This window comes from Myotis daubentonii, chromosome 3 (assembly GCF_963259705.1).
Source record: "Myotis daubentonii chromosome 3, mMyoDau2.1, whole genome shotgun sequence".
In the NCBI taxonomy this organism is placed as follows: Eukaryota; Metazoa; Chordata; class Mammalia; order Chiroptera; family Vespertilionidae; genus Myotis; species Myotis daubentonii.
The window spans coordinates 214591600-214614489 of record NC_081842.1 but is presented as its reverse complement, the minus strand read 5'-3'; the positions used below and the strand labels follow the sequence as shown (position 1 = coordinate 214614489).

At 43.6% G+C, this 22890-nt stretch overlaps 1 protein-coding gene, 1 long non-coding RNA gene and 1 other non-coding gene across 13 annotated transcripts in view; 2 read left to right on the top strand and 1 right to left on the bottom strand.

Annotated features, from left to right (window-relative positions):
- Positions 1-22890, bottom strand: part of LOC132231709 (uncharacterized) — a 319045-nt gene that overhangs the window by 172052 nt on the left and 124103 nt on the right. The gene's annotated exons all lie outside the window — the stretch shown is intronic.
- KIF1B (kinesin family member 1B) overlaps positions 4671-22890 on the top strand; it is a 137585-nt gene continuing 119365 nt past the window's right edge. For 4 of the 11 annotated variants that reach the window (XM_059691304.1, XM_059691301.1, XM_059691306.1 and 1 more), the window contains exons 1-2: positions 4677-5000; positions 19716-19900. In XM_059691304.1, the coding sequence (XP_059547287.1) occupies positions 19795-19900 (106 nt within the window). In that variant the 5' untranslated portion in view covers positions 4677-5000; positions 19716-19794. Of the gene's footprint in view, positions 5001-19715; positions 19901-22890 lie in introns of all 11 variants that reach the window. The other 7 variants (XM_059691303.1, XM_059691305.1, XM_059691300.1 and 4 more) reach the window with 4 other exon arrangements.
- LOC132232001 (U6 spliceosomal RNA) lies at positions 14980-15086 on the top strand. The gene has a single exon (XR_009452165.1). It is a non-coding gene; the product is annotated as a U6 spliceosomal RNA (small nuclear RNA).

The window sequence follows — 22890 nt, the reverse complement described above, 5'->3', positions numbered from 1 at the left end:
TGCTTTCTTACACATTTTCCAAAATAGTTGTACCATTTCACTCCCTTACATCACTTGGTATTGTTACACTTTTCATGGCATCTTATTCCCAGTGAGTTAAGTATCTTTCCATACCTCCCTCTGTGAACTACCCACTTACAGTCTTTTGCACACTTTAAATGAGATTATTTGTATTTTTCATATTATTTGTATTATTGTAAGTTGATCAGATTTCTTTATATATTCTGAATAAGTTTCTGGTTATACGTGTTGCAAATATATTTGTCCAATCTATGACGTGTTGTTTGTTTTGTTTTATCATGTTTTTGTAGTGTAGAGGTGGGCTTTTATTAAGTGAAAAAACTATATAGAAAAATTCATCAGTCTTTTGTGGTTAGTAGTGGGTTTTTTTTCCTCTTAAGGTATTTTTCTTTATCTCCAGGTCATAAAAATATTTTATATTTTCTACTAAAATACTTAACGCTTTGCTTTCCTGATTTAGGTTTTCAGTTCACCTGAAATTTATTTTTTGTATGGTGTGGTGTAAGGATCACTTTTTTTTTTTTTTTTACCAGTTAAGCAATTATTCCAGCCTCATTTATCGTTTATCATAGTTTATCACTTCCCCACTGATTTGTAATGCCATTGCTATCATATGTTACATTTCCATATGCATGTGATCTGTTCTGGACTCTGTTCTGTTACATTTCTGATTTGTATATTCTTGTGCCAATTCAACAGTGTTCTAATTAGTATCATGTTACAGAGAATTTGCTAACTTATGGGCAAGTTCCACACCTCATTTTGCAAAATAGCCATGGATATTCATGGCTTTGTTCTAGCAAGTGAATTTTTTATTTTTTTAATTTTTATTTTTTTAAATATATTTTATTGATTTTTTACAGAGAGGAAGGGAGAGGGATAGAGAGTTAGAAACATTGATGAGAGAGAAACATCGATCAGCTGCCTTCTGCACACCCCCAACTGGGGATGTGCCCGCAACCAAGATACATGCCCTTGACCTGAATCGAACCTGGAACCTTTCAGTCTGCAGGCCAACGTTCTATCCACTGAGCCAAACCGGTTAGGGCAAATGAATTTTTTAAATGGACATGGAATAGATTTATCATTTCAATTTTACCATCCCCTTGTCAAATTCCATGCAAAATCAATCGTATTGAAATATTAATTGAACTTACACTAAATTTACAGATTAACTTGAAAAGAATTGACATATTTATAATATTTCTTTTTGTCTCAAAATAAAGAAAACCTCTCCATGTATTTATGTCTTCTTTAATGTGTTTTACCAATACAGTTGTATAATTTTTTCCCCATATTGGTCTTGCTCATCTCTTGACAATTTATCCTTAAATATTTAATAGTTTTATTTCTATTTTTAATGGGATCTTTTAAAATCACTTTTTCTAATTGGCTATTCCTAAGGAACACTTTGGGTTTTTGTATATTGATCTTGTATCCGGAAACATTATTAGTTATAGTAATGTGGCTGCGTACATCACATTAATAGACCTCCTCATGTGGTTCTTTCCTTGTATTCCAGGGATAAGTCTCCAGGCCATGGCTAAATTCAATTTTCCAGGACTTTACGTCTTTTAAGGGGTGCCTTTGTACAAAATCTGTAATCTGAGAAACTGTAATGGCTCTGCCATGTGACTTCATCTGTCAGAGTGGCAAGAGGCTTATGTGGAGCAGGCTGTTTCGGCCTTGAAACCTAGAACAGCCTTAGCTGCTTATACTGACCCCTTTCTGTGTGCTCTTGTGCTGACTCCCTTCACTATTTTAGATTCTTTTTAGTTTGAGCACCATTGAGGGCTCAGACAACATTAACCACCGTGCAGGTTTGTGTCACTCTCCATGGTGCTTATCATAGTACTTATGCAAAGAGCTTCAAGCTAGGAAAAGGTTGGTATCTACTGATGAATTGATGAGCTTCTGTTTATTAACCCATTGTAGTTTCATTTTTGTCTTGGCCTTCGGAAAGCTAAGAGCTGAGTTTTGTTGTCACTGGTAGCACATGCCCTTGACTCTTTTTTTTAAATTATAATTTTTATTGGCCTTAGAGAGAGAAAGGGGGCAGGGGGAGGCATCAATGTGAGAAAGAAACATCCAACAGTTGCCTCCTTCCCGGGCCCCAACCGGGGATTGAACCTGCATCCTGGGTTTGTGCCCTGACCAGGAATTAAACCCGAAACATTTCTGTGTATGGGATGACATTCCAACCAATTGAACCACACTGGCCAGGGCTTGACTACTCCCCTTATTATTCATACAGGCTTCCCACATACAGTCTTTTATTACATTACTAGAGGCCTGGTGCATGAAATCCAAGCATGGGTAAGGGTCCCTAGGCCTGGCCGATGATCAGGGCCGATCTGCGGGGTGACCGTGGGGTGATCGGGAGGCCCCCACTCGCTCCCACCTTGGCTGGCCTAGGGCCTGCAGGCTGGGGGCAGCTCCTGCATTGAGCATCTGCCCCCTGGTGGTCAGTGCGCATCATAGCGACCAGTCGTTCCGCCAGTTGTTGCGCCATTTGGTTGATTTGCACATTAGGCTTTTATTATATAGGATTAGAGGCCTGGTGCACAGATTTGTGTACATTGAAAGGAAATTAATTTGAAGATGGCCAGTGGGGCCGGACTGGGTGAGATGGGCTGGACACACCCTGGAACCAACCACCCGAGGTCCCTCTCCTGCCAGGCACACCTGGGGTGGCACCGCGGCTTGAAGGGCATCTGCAGAGTGAGTGGGTTCCCTCTAGCAGGTGGGGTTCCTCGGCCTGGCCTGCAGGGATTGGGCTGAAACCAGCTCTCTAAAATCCCTGGAGGGGCCCTGGAGTGGGAGGGAGCACTCTGCAAAGTTGCTGTTGTACAGGGTGTGGAATGCAAATGCAAGTGTGCAATAAACCAGATTCGGGCCGACAGTGCCCCCGCAACAACGTAACCCACGGCTGAAGGTGGAACTGTGCAGCCCCGCGAGGAATCGGGCTCCCTCCTCTCTGGTTCCGGGGTGCGTCACCCAAGAACCGCCGCTGCCAAGTCACTGCAGCTCAGCAGCTCCTGCGTTGAGCATCTGCCCCCTGGTGGTCAGTGTGCATCATACCTACTGGCCAGTTGGACGGTCGGATGGTCGCTTAGCCTTTTATATATATAAATTGCTCCTATTTTAATGCTGTACAGTTTTATTGTTTGTATTCTGCAGCATAAGCTATGTCAAATCTGCATAGATGGAATTTCAAGTCTAAATAAAATGATAAATGTTCAATAAATATTGACTGGATGAGAACTTCAAGTCTGAATGGCGATTTTCCAAAATCATTAGCGTAGAAAATTATTTTTGATGTTTTAGTTTCTATGCCAGCAATTTCCAACCTTTTTCATCTCATGGCAGACATAAACTACTTACTAACATTCTGCGACACACAAACAAATATATTTCTTTGCTGATCTGACAAAAAATAGGTATAATTTTTGATTCATTCACACTAGTTGGCTATTGTTATGTTGGCTGTTGTCATTATTTTATTTGACAATCTAAAGGAAAAGAGGTCAGTGCCCCTGACTAAACAGTCAGGTACTGCATGTTTTTAAAATGCTTGCAGCACACCGGTTGAAAATTGCTGATCTATGCTTACAAGTAAGGCTTTTTCACACCCAATACTGTATTGAGTTGGGGGAGGAGGGGGCCAGGGGAGGGATTCCAATTTTATTTTCAGCTGCGGCTAGTAAATAAACAAGCATCTCACAACCTTATAAAATAATGGTGCTGGGCATGATCCTTGCACACATTACCGTTGAATATTGTAATTTATTAAGCACTGGATTGGACCGCTCATGAACCGTTGCGGGCTTTTCCTTTTGAGCTGCATCTAAATCTGATTTTTAAACATCGCTCCTGGAGCTCTCGTGTTCTCCCGCTTTCTGAATTCCAACAATCCTCCTTCAAGGGCAGCTCCCAGGGTGGAGCTCGGCCATTCACTCAGGGGCCATACAAAGCATTCTGCTCCTTTCTTCTCGGCCCTTACAGCCCACTGTCTCCCCCGGAGACAAGTTGAATGCCCACTAAGTCATGGTTTTCCATTACTCATTCCGCCTTTCTTCCCGAGGTGGCGTGTGGGAGGTGTGATCGGGCTCGGTAGGAACAGGCTGGGAAGCTTTCTGCGGGAGAATACACTCAACCAACCCCGTGCGTGTTTCCGTTCCGACGGCCCCGCGTTGGGCGGCTTCGCGGTGAGAGACGTTTCCCAAACTGACAGCGATTGCACGCTCGACCGCCTCCCACATTCATCTCAGCTGCTCCGCAGGCGTCCGCCTCCCGCCGCACCCCACCTGCCCCGCCCCGCTTCGCCAAGCTTTGTCCCCTTACAAGGCGGATCATCCGGTCGGTCAGGCGCGGCTGCCGCCGACTAACGCCCTTCTGGGGTCACCGGGGAGGGGACTCTGCGCGCCGGCTTCGCCCACCCCGCGCCTCCGCACCCGAGCGGGCTTCTAGGCCACCAGGGGGCGCCCCGGCGTCTCTGCAGCTCTCACCAGCCCCCCCTTCAGCTCTCCCTGCGATTGGCCGGCCCCCTCGAGTTCTGCTCTCTGATTGGCCGCTGTCCACGCCAGTCGCGTGCGCAGGGCGGGCCGAGGTGACGCGCGGCGGCCGGGCTCGGGGCGGTGTCCCGCGCAGGCGGCGGCTGCGGGCGGAGCTTCGCGAGGACTGACGCGGGGCACTCAGACGGCGGCGGTCCTCGCAGGCGCCCGCGCCAGTCCGAGCTGCTCCGCAGCCGCCGCCGCCGGCCTGTCGTTGCGCCCCGGCCCCCCGCTCGCCCGCCCTCCGTGGCCCTCGTTGCGGGACCGGGCCGCTGCGTGATGGGGCTGAGAGGAGGTGCCCTGCGGCTCGCGGCGGCCGCTGCTCGCGCTGAGGAGCGTCCGTGCTCGGCCCCCTGCACCCCCGCGCGCCGCGGCGGCTGCTGACCCGGCCCGCCCGCCCGCCCATCGGTCCGCAGCGCGGCTGAGGTAAGACGGACGGTGGGCGCTGCTGCCGCCGGGCTGGGAGGGCCCGTCTCGGGGGGCAGCGGGGGGGGGGGGGGGAGGCGACGGGCCGGGGTCCGGGCGGCATCGGAGCGGAGGAAGCGCCGGGCGGGGCGGGAGCGGCGGGCACTGAGGGCGCTTCCCCACCGAGGCACCGAGTGGGGTGGGGAGCATCGCCCTCGGGGAGTGGGGGGCCCTTTGGGCCGGCGGCGAGCCCGGGCTTGGGTGCAGCGGCCTGCTGGCCCCCGCAGCGCCCCGCACCAGCCCTCCGTTTCCCCGGGGCTGCCCGGCTCCGGCTGTGCCCGGCGCTCAGCAGGCCCGCGGCTGTCCGTCCGCTCCCGCCGCTCTGCGCGCCTTGCAGGCCCGTGGAGACGGCGCCGCTCCGTTCCGAAGCCCCCCTTTCCGATGGCCCCGTCCCCGCTCCCCCGTCATGGTTGGCATCGGGGCCCCGGCGGGGGCGGTGGCTGTGCCTGTATGTCAGACGGGGGCAGGGAAGGGCCTCGGGTGGCGGGGACGCCGATGGCGCCCGCACCGGAGAGGGGAGCGGGCGGGAGGGGGCTCGCTGGCGGCCGGCCAGCGCGGCGGGCGGTGTGGTCGGCGCCCGCAGCCGGGATGACTCGGGCAGCCATGTTGGGAGGATGAGCTGACAGATCCTGGCAGAGCCCAGTCCCGTCGCTGAAGGCACCGACTGACAGCCCTGGCCCCTCTCTGCGCGGGAGCCTTTGCCAGGAGCCACGCCGTGGGGGTGGGGCGGCCGCGCCGGCGGCTCGTCATTGTTCGGGCAGCGCCGAGCAGCCCGGGCCCTCCAGCCAGAATCGGACTCCAGAACCGCTCGCTCTCCTCGGTGGGTCGCTCGCTGAGCTGCCAAGGCTCCATTCTCGTGGGGGTTGCAATACCGAGTTTCTTCCATCTCCATCTGCTACGGCCCAGGCGGTGGAGGCGGAGGCTCGCTCGGCGATGCCTTTAGGTGTCCGTAGCCGAGGGGAGGATGATGGAGGCCCGCACACCGGGACGGAGGCCGCGGGGCCGTGCCCGAGAGGGGTCGGTGCTCGCGGCAGCTCCCGGTGCAGGGGGTAAGGTGGCCGGGATGTGCTGACCGCGGGAGAGGCCTGCGGCCGCCCTCCCCAGGACGCAGGTGGTCATCTCTGTGGAATCTGGAGGAGCTGAAATTAGAGCGTCGACAGATCCCTTGCTCGCTGTTCCAGGCAGCTGTTCTCCTGACATTGAACGCGTTGCTTTGTGTCACAGACGGGGCGGTCTGAGCCTCGGGAAGGTCTGGTGGTTGGGTTGGAATAGCTCCTACGAAGTGGTCTTATCAGGGTGGATGCTTCCCTGATTCAAGGCTGGCGTTTTGTCAGCGTAGCTGAGTCATAATAAAATCCCAGCTTGAGTTCTTTAAGAAGCGCGGTGATGCTTTCTCATGAACGTGGTGTGGCTGCTGGGTTAGGAGACCAGAGGGGTGGCTAACGCACTGTTTGAGGATGGGATATGCACGCACGTTGGCATCGGAGAGCAGATCTGGAAGTGATCACTACCACGGTTCAGCATGAACCTGCAATCGATGGCTTTTCCCACCTCCTGGATGTGGACAGGCCCTGGAGAGTGCCATGCCCACCTCCTTTGTGTCCTTTGCTTTCATTCACACTCCATTTCTTAATGAGTTCCTATAACTTATGTTGAAAAATTAAAAATTTTTGGATAAGGTTTTCTAAGAAAAGTCATAACACTGTCTTTTAAAAGGCGAAAGATTTATGTGGTCTGAAGAGAAACCAGAGCATAACACTGTCTTTTAAGATTTCCTTTTAAAACTTGGTTGAATCAAAAGCGGCTTCAACAGAAACTAGTGGGGTTTTTTGCATTACATTAATATGAGAGAAGTACAGAATGTTTTAAAATTTCATGCCCCAATTAAGAAATACATGTTTTAAATTTTTACAGTGACTTTATTAGTAAAAAAAAAAATGCCTGAAAAAATTGTGATTTAATATAATTTCAGCATTTGGTAAAATCAGACCTGATTGTGGATCTGATTGGAGGCAAGATTTTATGAGTCTGTGCCGCTCTGCCCTGACGAATGTTTTTCCAAAATTTGTCCCACGAAGCACAGCTTCTGAGGCTTAGAACAGACTGTTTTTGCTTTTCAAGACCAGATATGAATGCAGTTTTTCTTTTTACTGTCTTTCCTCTTTCCCTCTTTGAGTTTGTGCAGGGAATAAACTCCCAAGAAGAGTGCCAATAGAGTATCTGTCTCCACAGCCAATGCTTTCTAGCCACTTCCCTGCTATGGTCTTGTCCGGGGTACAAAGTCAAGGACACCAGTGGGCCCCTGCCTTCTTTTTGGAAGCCCCTTGCCAGGCTGCTAATCACAGCAGGTCTTTTCCAGGCATAAGCATATCCCTTTGGTCTTGTAAACTGATAGGATATAGTTTCACCAGGCTCCGAAGTGCAAGGTATAGCATGTCTGCTTCATGTAGTTCTCTTTGAAAAATGGCCTTATTGGAACAGATACTGGTGAATTTCTAGAGTCCCCAAAAAGGTGTGAATAAATAGAAATACATTTGGAACTTTCCCTTTGCCGCTCATTAGTATAGGAGATAAATGAAACAGATGTGACTAAGATAGGAAAACCTGAAAAAGGTATTGTGTACCTCTGACTTTTTGGTTAATGGTCCAGTGATTCATTTATGGTCACTTTTATGACATTCATTGCTAATTAATTGCATGAAGAGATTTAATTCTTTACCTTCAAGGAACTTACATTTTACCATTTGAAAAGATATGGTAAGGTAAGGTAATTCCACCTCTTTTCTGTTATGATACAATTGAGTGTGCTGCTGCTGTCCATGCCATGGTGGTTTCCATGGTTTTTAGTCAGAGCCTTTCTCTCATAAAATACTTTTACCTAAGACTCAAGTGGTACTTTTATGGCTTTTGTGAATATGTTTTGTCATATGTAAATAAGGGGTTTTAAAAATATTTTAAATAATATCACATTGTTTACACCAAAGCATATCATTTAACAACGCCATCCTCGACCATTGCTGTATTTGATAACTTTGATACTTAACGTAGTTCTCTTGACCATCTGAATTTCTTTCTTTTTTTAAAAAATATATTTTTATTGATTTCAGAGAGGAAGGGAGAGGGAGAGAGAGAAACATCAATGATGAGAAAGAATCATTGATTGGCTGCCTCCCGCATGTCCCTACTGGGGACTGAGCCCACAACCCGGGTATGTGCCCTCGACCGGACTCAAACCTGGGACCCTTCAGTTCACAGGCTAATGCTCTATCCACTGAGCCAAACCGGCTAGGGCCCATCTGAATTTCTGACATCATCTCAGCAACAATAATGATCATATCAGGCGCTTTCTATATGCCAGGCTCTTTTCTAAAGCACTTTGCACTTGTTCACTAATTTTATCCTTACAACAACCATATGAGATAGATACTATTATCCCCATTTTATTGATGAATAAACTGAAACAGACAGAGGTTAAGTGACTTCCTCAGGTCACTAGAAGTAGTAAGTAACCACCAGGCTGAGCTTACTTTGTAACTAACTACCCTTAACCTTAAAATTCCTTGACTTCAGCTCAAGCAAATGCTGGTTTCATTCTGTTCCAGTAGCTCAGAATTGTGGCCACATCTTCTAACACATTGTCACCCTCAGATCTCCTAAAGATATCAAATTTGCCGTCAGATCTTAAACTCGGATCATTTATAGCTCTCACTTTCGCAATCTCTTTCTGTGTGTTCTCCCAACTCAAGTCTCCTGGACCATCAGCCTCTTCTAGATTTTACTCCCTTGTCTTCCTTTCCTATACTGTGACTTCTGGGGTTCATTGCTTCAGCTATTTTCTTGCTATGCAGTTTATAATTATTCTTTATTATTCTGCAAGACCCACTATGCAGATGCCAGCCTGGCATCATTTCCACCATCCAAACCCTCTGTTTTTACTCTGTGTCATGGAGAAACTTCACATTGTACTGGGATTAGTACCACGATTAATGTGTGTAGTCTTAGGTCTCCCTTTGGATCTTTTCAAGCAGTTCTGCTCAGTCCTCTCCCGGTTCTCCATGGTGGCTTTTCTAAAATTTTGATCACTTTACTCAGGCCTCCCCACTGCTCCATGCTCACATAAAACCTTACCTGCCACCTCATAGGGAAAAAAAAAGACATGAACTCCCTCAGCTTCCTCTCCCTCTGCTTACAAACTTCTCTGCCTTTTTTCTTACCCTCCTTGACTCCAGCTAATCCCTTGGCCTGTATCCTGGATATCACTGTCTTCTAATTTTAGGAACTTAGGTATTGGTTACTCCTCTTTCCCCCTGGCAGGCGGTCCCCACAGTTCCTTGAATACAGCAGGTACATTCCCACCTTATGGCCGTTGCTCTTTTTCTTTTGCTTGGAACACTCTTCCCTGAAATCTGGTTGGCCGAGTCCTTCACTTCCTTCAAGTCTCACCACCTCTTCAGACCTACCCTGACCTCATTTATGCACCTGCACAGCACTCCTCCCCACTACCCTCCAGACCTCCCTGACTTTGTTGTACTTGACCTCCCTTATAATGCTTATTATCACTAACATTCTCTATAACTTATTATTTTAAAAAATACATTTTTTATTGATTTTAGAGAGAGAAGAAGGGAGAAGGAGAGAGAGATAGAAACATCATGCCTCCTGCATGACCCCTAATGGGGACTGAGTCCACAACCTGGGCTTGTGCCTGACGGGAATCCAACTGGTGATCTCTCTGTGCCTGGGTCAATGCTCAACCACTAGGCAATACTGGCTGGGCATAATTCATTAATGCCCTCTCACCTCCTGCTAGAATGTAAGCTCCTCCATAGCAAGGATGTGTATCTGTGTTGTTCATTGATTTATCCCAGGCTGCTGGAACTGCCTGGCACGTTGTAGGTACCTAATAAATAAAGTATAGAAACATTCATGTCTTTCTTAATTTAAAAAGGCATGTGGAGGAAAAAGAAAAGGGGGAGGGGAATGTGGAGAGAGAGAAATCCCTCCTTTGTTTCTATATGCTCCTAATTTCCTCTCTCCTGCCTCCCACAACCAGGTTCTAGAACAGCTGTGGGCAAACTTCGGCCTGCGGCCGGATCCGGCTGTTTAAAATGAATAAAACTATTGAAAAAAAAGACCGTACCCTTTTATGTAATGATGTTTACTTTGAATTTATATTAGTTCACACAAACACTCCATCCATGCTTTTGTTCCGGCCCTCTGGTCCAGTTTAAGAACCCATTGTGGCCCTCGAGTCAAAAAGTTTGCCCACCCCTTTTCTAGAAGCTGCAAGGATACTTGCATTTCTACTTCTTTGCCTCCTAATTACTCCCAAGACCACCACAGACTAGCTCCACTTCATTGAGGCTGCTTCTGCTCAGGTTTCCAGGTCTTTATTGCTGAGAACAGGGGGCACCCTTCACACCTTTGCAGGATTGAAAGCATTGCTCATTTCACTCCTGTTGAATTTTGTCCGCGGTGTTTTGGTGGGGCTGGTTTCATCTCTTGGGCTTCCTGCTGTTCTGGCCACTCACATGGCTATCAAATTCTTTCAACACAAATTTTTGTATAACTTTATTTGTATTAAAGGCTTACTTTATTTGTTTTTAGGAACCAGAATTTTGAGTACATACCATATTTCTAATGTTATATAGCAGACTAGGCTATTACAGGAAAGTTCTCTTTATTTATAAATTATACCACTTACTGCATCTAAAAAGGATTTGAGCAGCTTACCACAAATAGCATATATACAAATGAGGCTGTTAAAATATGGATAAGAAACAAAAATCTATGTAACAGGAGGAAAAAGTAAATATATACCAATTGCAGCAATTTGTATAACATGGTTATTGTAATTTAGTTGTGAAACTTTTGGAATTCAAGGTAAAAGGGACAGATAAATTATACAATTTTCATTTTGGTAAAAGAAGGCTAATGGTTTGTCAAGAAAAACTTTTTTTCTGATAATAAGTTCTAAAGACTTTCTAAAAGAAAAGTGTTATAGTTATCTATACAAACATGTGGATACAAACATGTACATACTAAGTGTTTCCAACAGGTTATTAAGTAAAAGGAAGAAATGTTCTTCAAAGACCTTTGTAAAAAAAGTAACCCACTCACTTTCCAAACTGAGAATACAGCATTAAAATATAACTAAAGTCTTTTCTGTGAAAGAGATATGACTAATGTGGTTCAGGTGTATAACTTTCTATAAAGATAAATCCCGGCAGAATCTCATTATTTAGCCCTGGTGAGAGCCTGGAGTACTTGTATTCTATGTTGTCACCTAAACAAAAACAAACCTATTAACCTATGGGTACCGGTTTATCCTGTGGCAAGATCGACACATTGTTGACATAGAGAAAAGTTTGACCTGCATTCTTGCCCAGATAGATAGGTGTAGTCAGGGGCAGATTTCACAAGAATTCTTGACTCATGTCAAATTTTAGCTCATTTTAGCCTGGAGTAGATGTTGTCATCCACTTTGACAATAGAGAACTTCTCTGTTGGGGTTTGACTAGCAGAGTTCCCCGTGGATCTGCCAGAATAAAATGATAGGATGTAGCTTCAGAGACTAGAATGAACTAACTATCCCAACTTTTAAGAGAAAAGGACAAAAATCTCTCTCATTTAGAATAGTTTGTTTAAGCCATAGGAGCTATTGTTTCCTTGAGCACCTTTTGGTTTCTGAGATTAAAATCATGTTATCAGTGCAAAGGAGGATCCTTGACTTCTTAATTGTAGCCCCATTTGAGACTGAAAATCCAGTCTGCAGGTGACTCTTCCTGTGCAGTCTGATTCTTGGCATTGGGCTGGAATGCAGAAAGAAGCTTTTCTAACGTGATCTAAGCTTTCACAGCTGGGCTCATGGCTGATTTTTGTCTATAGAGTCAGAAACTAAGAATAGACAGGTAATTCGTATACAAAAATAGATTTTTACATTTTGAAATGGGCCATTTTATCAGTATAGCCTTGGTCAGTGACTCAGTATTATTGTGTCCTAAAACATGCTTGGTCTTCATGGAAAATATTAGACGGAGAGATGCAAAACTTACAACAAGGAAATATTCATAGCATCTCAAAATGGACTCACTATCAACCGATACTTTTGGGTACCCATTCTTTAAGTTATAATACATTCTTTGAAATGTAATTCAGTGGAAAAGATGATCTATATTATAAAAGGCCAGTGGCTGTAACGCCGGAAAGACCAAATGACCAGTCACCAGGAGGTGCATGGAGCACCTCTCAGGCCCTCCCCCAACCCTACCCTCTGGGCAATGGCAGCGTCAGTGGAGTGTCGTGGGGTGCCAGCAGTGGGGTGCCAGCAGTGTCCTCGGAGCGTGCAAGGCATAGCAGGGCGGCGGACATGGCCCTGATGGCAGGCTAGGCCTAGGGAACCCTACACGTGCGTGATTTAATCGTGCGCTTGGCCTGTAGTCTTTTAAATAAGCTTGCTTGTGTAGCAAATTGTACGAATATTAATTTTACTAGTAAAAGACTTTTTTGGTTAAATTCTATTTTCACTTGTGAAAAATGCACTGAATAAAGTATAAGTGTAGGAGAGTTAAGTGAACTACTGACTGTATCATAGGGCAAAATGAAATAAATAGAAAAATGAGGTATCAGCACAGTGTTTTTTGGGAGCAAAGAGAAAAGAACTTTTGGCTCAAAGGGGGACATTAAGGAATGCACAAATTAATGCTTCCTGATTCATGGTGACATTTGACTTTGTCCTCAAAAGTTATGGATTTATAATAGGTAAGAAGGGAGATTGGATTTCCACGAATTGAATGTTTGGTGTAGTAAGGGGGTGCGTGGTGGAGAAGAAGCTAAAGTTGGGCAGTGAAAACTGAGACTGGGAAAGGAGGTTGAATTGTGGAGGCCCTTACATTTTTAGTTTATGTTCTGAGGCTGTGGAAACCAATTGAACATGAACGGACCTCTGTTTTAGGAATATAATCCTGGCTGTTTTCTATAGAAAAGGGATATTACAAAAACAAACCAACTAAAACTAGCCAGTTAACTGCCATGATATTTTGAATTTAATTAAAAAAAAGTCTGCCGCTTGTGTCTATAGACGCTTTTGGCTTGCAAATAAATGGCTAGCATTATTTTGTTCTTGTTCACTTTGCTGAAAGGTCAGTTTGAGAATTAGTCTTCCTCTTTGGTTCCTAATAATCCAGGGTACCTCTGAAAACAAGTGAGAATTGCACAAGATCAAAATTAAGCAATTGGGCAAATATTTAGAAAAATTAAAATGAATTAGTCCTAAACGTTTTTATTTTTATTAAGTGTTTATTCCTTTATTGTTAGTGGATGCTCCTGGAATTTTTGCTCCATTCCACTTTCCTAAGGCTTCTAATTGTATGTCATAAGGAAGGAAAAGTGTCAGAGGAACAGTCTAGAACTGAGGCTGTGTAAGTGATTCAGAGTATGTATGGCTGCCTTTCCTACCTGTCTTTCTTCTTTTGGCTTTTCAAAATTTGGAAAAAGTATTTTTAGGCTATTTTTTATTTTTCTATAACTTCTTTAAAATAGTCTGTAATTATTGTTTGTCATTGGAATTTAAACTTGATTTCAGATTTATATAATTGGCCATTTTTAAAAAAGGATCAGGGAGTTTTGAAGCTTTAATATTTTGATGGACATCTCTGTTAAAAGAGATACTGTTTATAATGGTAACAGAGTAACACTTTCAATTGTCCACTTAACTGTAGTTTCTTATTACTATATAGAGTTTTAACTCACTGTGGAGATGGTTGCAGTATTATTACAGGACAGTTAAAGCAGAAAAAATATCTAGGTTCAGGTTGGTTAGGGAAAGGTAATTTTAAAATGTACATCACTTTCAAAAAAAATGACTGTTATAACTTTTTTAATTAGGAAGAAATTTGAAATTAAGTTTATCCCTTTTCCTGTCTGTGTTTTGGAACAACTTTTTTTATTCCATCACTCTGTTGACACATAGTAACTAGGAATTCAACTAAAATATTTTAACCTCTATACTGTATATTCAAGACCCTGTGATAAGGGGGATTAGAAGCATGACTAAGATTCTATTCTTGTCCTTAAGGAACTTAAAATCTACAGAAGAGATAAGAAAAGCCGAAACCGGTTTGGCTCAGTGGATAGAGCGTCGGCCTGCGGACTGAAAGGTCCCAGGTTCGGTTCCGGTCAAGGGCATGTGCCTGGGTTGCGGGCACATCCCCAGTGGGAGTGTGCAGGAGGCGGCTGATCGATGTTTCTCTCTCATCGATGTTTCTAACTCTCTATCTCTCTCCCTTCTTCTCTGTGAAAAATCAATAAAATATATTTAAAAAAAAAAAAGAGATAAGAAAAGTAACTTATTCTGCCCTGGGCAGGATCAATGAATTGAGCAATATTAAATGGAGAAGCATTTGTCTTTGGTTTGAGGAGTGGGGAGAATCTATGAGGGCTTTAGAGATGTAGCATATGAGAAGGTCCCAGAAAAATACATTGGATTTTGAGAAGTACTGGAGGGGAGGAAGCACCAAGTGGGTAGAGGGAATGTTGGAACAAAGGCATAGGGACACAAAAACATGAGATACTTTTAGGAAGCCCTCTGGTGGGAGGTTGTTAAGGAATGTGGATGTAAGGCAGTGTTTTGTGGGCTAGGAAAAATAGGTGGTTTATGTTGCAGAACACATCGAATGCCACTGCGGGCAGTTCCATCATTGCTTGGTCGACAGTAGAGAAGCTTTGAGGATCTTTAAGTGGACAGTTATATGAACAGACTTGTACTTCAGGAAGATGAGTCTAGCAATATTGTGTAGTATGGATGGAGTCAATGAAAATGGCAGTATTATGTAGTACGCTTGGGTAGGAGTAAGAAAGAAAGTGGTTAAGAAAGTTAACAGTTTTGGGTGAGAAGTATTGAAGTCCTACAAGGAAAGTGGTGGTAGAAATAGGTGATTTGGTGCTCGCTTCGGCAGCACATATACTAAAATTGGAACGATACAGAGAAGATTAGCATGGCCCCTGCGTAAGGATGACACGCAAATTCGTGAAGCGTTCCATATTTTTTTAAAAAAAAGGAATAGGTGATTTGGCAGTTGATTAGATGGATAGCGGAAACAGCTGTATGACCTGTGTGTGAACAGGGGGATGGTGAGAATAGTAAAAGGAATAGAAAAGGAATGGAAGAGCCTGTGTTGTTCCGGGGAGGTGGAGGGATACTTTGACTTTGGTTGTGTTATATAGAATGAAATGCTGGCAGGAAAGCTAGGTAGAGGAGTCAGTGTTTTGAGAAGTATATGTATGGGGACATTAGAATATTACATATCTTAGTGTTTTGCTTCCTAGTTGCAAATGAATATGTACTTTATATCTAAAACCCAGCAAGGAGGTTTCAGCCTTTGTTTATTTGCAATTCCTTAATATCATCTGATACCCAGTCTATGTTTAGACTTCTATGATTATATAAAAAATACCTTTTTACAGATTTTCTTGATTAAAAAAATCACTGCATTTGGTTGACAACTCTTTAATTATTCCCCCTCTCCCATTTATTTGAAGAAAGTGGGTGAGTTGACCTGTAGATTTTTTTCCATATTTTGGGTTTGGCTGATTGTATCTTTTAGGTGTCATTTAAATTACTTCTTTGCTTCCTTTATGTTCTGCAAACTGGTAGTTAGATCTGAAGCTTGATTCTATTCAGTTTTTTAAGGGTTTGGGATAAAAGTACTTAATAGGTTTTGCTGGGTTTCCTGTTGTAGCACATGGAGCATAAACCCACCTAGGTGTCCCACTTTTAGTAATGTTCAGTTTGATTCAGATGTTGTCGCCTAATCCATACACTGTAATGTTCCCACATCAACCAAACTTTCATCTAAGGCTTTTTAGCAGCTAGTGATGATTGTTGCAGAGAGCCTTTATATCAGTAAGGTTGGAAAATTCTAATTCTGTCATTTCTTTTGCATTTATTAGCTGGCATTTTTCTTTGAAGAAGAAGTTGCCCACATTGACTCTGGCTATTCTGGAATATAGTTTTGTTTTTAAAAATATATATTTTTATTGATTTCAGAGAGGAAGGGAGAGGGAGAGAGAGGTAGAAACATCAATGATGAGAGAGAATCATTGATCAGCTGCCTGCTGCACACACCACACTGGGGATCGAGCCTGCAACCAGGTATGTGCCCTGACCGGCAATTGAACCATGACCTCCTGGTTCATAGGTCAATGCTCAACCACTGAGCCACACTGGCCGGGCTGGAATATAATTTATATTGGATATGTACTCAATTCTTTTGTTTTATTTGCCGGTCTTCAGAATAATGAGGTTTTTTAAGGTATTAAAATCATGAATTTATATATTTGATGTTTTTCACTCTATTTGTACTATGTATGTATGTATTTTTATATTTTAATTATCCCATCTTTGGAGTCCCTTTAAGTTGGCATCTGTGTCCCTTTGCCATGATCTTATTCATCTTTGACAGATTTCTTGCTTATGATCATACTAACATGTTCCAGAATCATCTTGAAATTTCTTGCCTAGACTTGGAAATAGCCATTTTTTCAAGAAGCCGAAGTTCAAAGAGATTTTTGAGAAAATAGCATTTTTACTTTGGGAAGCTCTTAAAGAACAATACAAGATAGAATGCAGTCATGTAAAATGATAGCAGTGTTCTCACAATGTGTTGGGGGCTATAAATGCTGCAGAAAATACCAGTGATTCCTGGAACGTTTGGGCAGCCATTTTAGAAGAGGTAAGACTGGAGCTAAACTGTCAAATAGAGGAAAAAATGAAAATTCATATGCCCATTGTAGGAGAAATTGTTAGGAGGAGTGAAAGAACAATATGGATGGTATAGTAAAGGAGCTTGACTAGAACACAGAGTACCTTGACTTTGATCTTGATTTTATAAGCACTGGGAAATGAGAGCAAGTATTTGAGTTTGGAAGTGAAATTGCAAGTCATGCTTTGGAAAGAGTAATATTACAGCAGGGTTAAACAGTTGCTTAAAGCAGGGTTCTCAGCTGGAGATTTGTAACATAATCTTTGGGAAATTAAACAACCCATACCTGGGGCCTATCTCAACACTGGGGAGTTTAGGCTCATTTGCTTTTTTTTTTTGTTTTAAATTAAATTTATTGGGGTAACATTGGTGAATAACATATAAATTTCAGGTGTGTAACTTTATAATACTACATATGTATGTTCATCACCCAAAGTCTAGTTTCCTTCTGTCACCATATGTGTTTCAAAAGACCTTTGTACGATTCTATTTTATCAACCCTAATTAAAACTAAAATCTTGCCTGGTTGGTGTGGCTTAGTGGTTGAATGTTGACCCAAGAACCAGGAGGTCTGGGTTTAATTCCTGGTCAGGGCGCATGCCTGGGTTGCAGGCTCGATCCTTAGTTGGGGGAGCAGGGGGAAGCCGGTCAGTGATTTTCATCATTGATGTTTCTACCTCTCTCCTTCCTTCTTCCTCTCTCTGAAATAAATAAAAACATAAAAGAAAAACACCCGAGAAACCCCTAAAAACTCAAAGATCAGTTCCGCTATTCCAAGTATGCTAAGCATGAGGTAGTAAGGACATAGATTGGGGTAATGGCAATGGGAATGAGAGGAAGGAAGAGATAGGCAAATTAGTTTTTAAAGTTTTCATATGGCATTTCATTAATAATGTTAACACTACTAAAAGAATTCAAAGAGAGGGAAACAAAGATGACTCTTAAGATTTATGGTATGGGGCCAGATATAAATAGGAAGATTGGCAGAGATTGCTAGTTTGGGGGAGAAAGTAATGGGACATGTTAAATGTTGAGATGATGGTTGTGTATCAGAATGGACTATAGAGGTTGAAATGTGTTCTGTCTTTTTCAGACTGCTTCATTCATTCTCTCTTGGCAAAGTACGGTACTTAACTTAGATCATGCCAAATTGATTGGGAGGGTTAAAAACTCTAAGCTTTCATTTGAAAAATGTGATCACAATAAATGTTCAATATATTGAAAAAGAACTATCTGCCTGGCCGGTGTTGCTCAATGGTTGAGCATGAACCAGGTGGTCATGGTTTGATTCCTGGTCAGGGCATATGCCTGAGTTGCAGGCTTGATCCCCAGTGTGGGATGTCCAGGAGGCATCTGGTCAATAATTCTCTCTCATCATTATGTTTCTGTCTCTCCCTCTCCCTTCCTCTCTGAAATCAATAAAAAAATATTTTTTTTTAAAAAGAACTATCTGTTTAATGTAAAATAAAGTAGGAAAGGGACTGGAAAAGGCATTTCAGCAAATATGAAAATATCAGTATTAATAAATACTCTAATCATTTGGAACAAAAACAAAAGTCAGTAAACCAGGCAAAGGACTTGAACAGACAACTTTTACAACTGGGAAATTTAACTCATTAATTCATTATTTCAACAAACATTTACTGATTTCTTTTATCGGGTACTGTTCTAAGTCCTAGTGAATAAGATCTGTGAACATTCTGATGGTGGTGTGAGAGAGATGGACAATAGACATGTTTCAAAAAACAAGACTTCCAAATAGTGATAATGCTGTTGAGAAAATAAGATAGGTAATGAAGTAGAGAGTAGCTTGTTTTTTGATACCTTTTCTTGTGGAAAACTTTTGTAGTTGTGCAACGAGGTTAGCATTTCTACTTAGTTATGTGGAAAAAAATTGGTCAGATTTAAATTTTGTTCTGTTGTGGTTCCCTGCTAATTGCACACAAAAGTATTTTTCTTTTGTTTGCTTCCTGAATATGTTTATACTAGAGGCTCGGTGCACAAAATTTGTGCACAGGTAGGGTCCCTAGGCCTGGCCGGCGATCAGGGCCAATAGGTGCCTTCCAGCTGCCAGCCAGGGCCTTCCTTCCCTGGATGCTGGCTGCCGGCTGGGGCCTTCCTTTGTTCCATGCCAACCCCTGGTGATCAACGCACATCATAGCGAGCAATCGAATTCCCAGTCTCCCCGTTGAACTCCCAAGGGGACAGTTTGCCTGTTAGCCTTTTATATACATAGAAGATTTACGGGATAGAGTACGGATTGAGATTTGGTTTTTCTTGTGGAAATTACTTATATGGATTCTTTTCACAGAAGAGTGTCTGTTTTGTTCTGTTGAGAGGGAAATCATTCCTCTGAAAAATGTTCACATTTTTTCCTCTGTCTCTTGGAGTCTTCTCTGCTTATTGTACAGAATGGTTGTGAGGGTCAAATGAGATACATATGAAAGGATCTAAGTTAAAGTACATAGAAGTTAAAGGAGCAAGCTGGAACTCTTTGTCCTTTGCTGTTTAATTATACATCATATAACTGAATGTTTCGAGCTAGAATTGAAGTATACAGAAAGTTCAGTGCATTTCTTTAAAGTATTAAGTCATTTTGCAGATGGGAATGTACTTGTGTAAGAAAAACAGAGCAAGCTAGTTGCCTGTTACTTTGCAGTAACATTTTTTTATTAAATTAAGGTTAGGGACTTTTTAGGTATGGTAAAGAGGTAATGGAGTAGGAAAACAAATTTCAGTCTTAATTTTCTAATGGATAATTTACTGTCGAGAATATAAGACTTACAGGGAATGAGGTTTTTAGAAATGGAAACAAAAATAGTCCTAAGATATAAGAAAGTAGCTCATATGCTCAAGTTAGCCCAAGCTTTCTTTAATTCTGACTGCCTTCTATGGAACTTTTTTATTTTCAAAGGAAACTTGAACATAACTTCAAAAGAAGATTTGATTCTTTATTTCTGGACTGCAATTAATTATATAACAAGACCATCAGAATGTCGGGAGCCTCGGTGAAGGTGGCTGTTCGAGTGCGGCCTTTCAATTCTCGAGAGACCAGCAAAGAGTCCAAGTGCATCATTCAGATGCAAGGCAACTCGACTAGTAAGTACACGTTGTTTTCTATCAGTTATATTTCACTTTTCTATTCTTCCTCCGTCCCTTCTTGCTGTGATCAGAATACATGAATATTTGGGTGTTACCACTTACCACTTTATACTTTACTATTATTTTAATTTAATAATTGTATTTTCATTTAATAATTGTATTTTCATTTCTTTTTTTAAAAAAATCTTTATTGTTGAAAGTATTATATATGTCCCCTTTTTCCCCTCCATTGACCCCTTCTAGTCCGCCCCTGCCCTCCGCCCCAGGCCTTCACCACCCTATTGTCTGTGTCCATGGATTATGCATATATATATATGCATACAGGTTCTTTGGTTGATCACCCCACCACCACCACCACTCTCCCCAGCCTTCCCTCAGAGTCTGCAGTCTGTTCTATGCTTCTATGTCTCTGGATCTATTTTGTTCATCAGTTTATTTTGTTCGTTAGATTCCACATATGAATGACTTTAGCATGAAAGACTATCCTATCTAATAAAAGAGAAACATGGTAATTAGCCGTACATCCGCTACCCTTCCCATTGGCTAATCAGTGAGATATGCAAATTAACTGCCAGCCAAGATGGCGGCTGGCAGCCAGGCAGCTTGAAGTTAACATGAGGCTTGCTTGCTTCAGTGACAGAGGATTCCAGCGTTCTCCGCCTGCCGCTGCCGGCCTCTGTGCTTGCAGTTTGAAACATTGTTACAAATATAGAAGCTAAACAAAACCCCAGAAACCTGCTTTCAGTGAGCCGGGATCTCAGAGATGGAGTTGATACAGTGTTTCGATTATAGAACCCAAACAAACCAGATACCTGCTTTCAGCAGCAGAGGCCTGAGAGCTGGAGCCAGAGCTAAAGCTGGCCCAGAATAAAAAAAAAAAAAAAAATGAAAAAAAGGAGCAGTTGGGAACTTCAGTCACCCGCCAGCCTGAAAACAGCCATCAGCCCCTCACCCAGTGGGGACCCCACCCTGAAGGGTGTGTGACCAGCTGCAAACAGCCATCATCCCCTCACCCAGGCTGGCCAGGCACCCCAGTGGGGACCCCCACCCTGATCCAGGACACCCTTCAGGGCAAACCAGCCGGCCCCCACCTGCGCACCAGGCCTCTATCCTATATAGTAAAAGGGTAATATGCCTCCCAGCACCAGGATCAGCAGAGCCGCGAGGCCTCCCGGCACCGGGATCAGTGTGACAGGGGGCAGCACCCAAACCCCCTGATCGCCCTGCAGCTCTGTGTGTGATGGGGGAGGGGGGCACAACCTCCCTATCTGCCCTGCTCTGTTCGGGACAGGGGAAGGCGTCCCAACCCCCTGATCAGCTCTGCTCCGTGCCTGATAGGGGGGAGCTCCTCAACCCCCTGATCGCCCTGCGGCTCTGTGTGTGGCAGGGTGCGGCGCCCCAATCCCCTGATCGGCCCTGCTCTGTGGGTGATAGAGGGCGGCGCCCTAACCCTCCCCCCCCCCCACGGGCCCTGCTCTGTGTGTAACGGGGTAGAGCCATAACCTCCCCATCGACCCTGCCTTGAGTGTGACAGGGTTCGGTGCCCCAACCCCCCAATCGGCCCTACCCTGAGCGTGACTGAGGGTGGCATCGCAACCTCCCAATCCGCCCTGCTCTGTGCATGACAGGGGGCGGCGCCCCAACTCCCCAATCAGCCCTGCTCTGAGCCCGACCAGGGGCTGCACCTAGGGATTGGGCCTGCCCTCTGCCACCCCGGAGCAGGCCTAAGCCAGCAGGTCGTTATCTCCCGAGGGGTCCCAGACTGCGAGAGGGCACAGGCTGGGCTGAGGGACCCTCCCTCCCCGCCGAGTACACAAATTTTTGTGCACGGGGCCTCTAGTCCATAATAAGTTAATAGGGTTTACTAGTATTTATTAGCAAGTATCTACTTTATGTATGTTTAATGGTGTGTTAAGTACCAAACAGAATATAAAAGAACAGTAATCCATTGACTGTCCAAGAGAATAAAATTATTAGAGTATGTGGTAAAATTAAAACATTTTCTTTAGTTCTGGGTAGTTATGAGAAATGTGTCTGGGTCTGCTTGACTTTTTGACTTTGCTGTTTTTTTTAATCAGATGGATTAAAAGCTCATTAAGAGATTATTGATGGCTAATTAAAAAAAGGTATTAGATCTCATTTTTAAAAGATACATAGCTCTCTTTTTTGCCTTATTTTGATTGCATAGGAAATAATGTCAGTTTAGGGTAGAAAAGTAAAATTACCCGAATATGATATTCACTCTGGATGAAAGATTACAGATGTTTTCACTTGTGGTAGATAACAAACTGGAGAAGAAAATAAGATTTCTGGTTGGCCACCTTTTTAGGATAGGGCCATAAAATTTAAAATTTGTGAGGCTATGCTTTATGTACCAATTCTTGCTTATAACACATAAAAAAATCTCTCCAGAACTATTAAAAATATTGATATGTCTTTTTTTAAAATATATCTTTATTGATTTCAGAGAGAGAGAGAGAGAGACATCAATGATGAGAGAGAATCATTGATCGGCTGTCTCCTGCATGCCCTACACTGGGGATCCAACCCACAACATGGGCATGTGCCCTTGACCGGAATTGAACCCAGGACCCTTTAGTCCACAGGCCGATGCTCTATCCACCAAGCCAAACCGGCGAGGGCTTGATATGTCTTTTGATAAAACATTAAAGAAGAAATGCCCGATTTTATTTATTATTATTTTAAATATTTTTATTGATTTCAGAGAAGAAGGGAGTGGGAGAGAGAGATAGAAACATCAATGGTGAGAGAGAATCATTGATTGGCTGCCTTCTGCACATCCCCTACTGGGGATTGAGCCCACAACCTGGGCCTGTGCCCTTGACCAGAATTGAACCCAGGACCCTTCTGTCCACAGGCCAATGCTCTATCTATTGAGCCAAACGGGCTAGGGCTGGTTTTTATTACTAAAAGTAATTAATAATTTGGTTAAAGTAGGCCTGGATATATTGTACTAGTTCTATAAA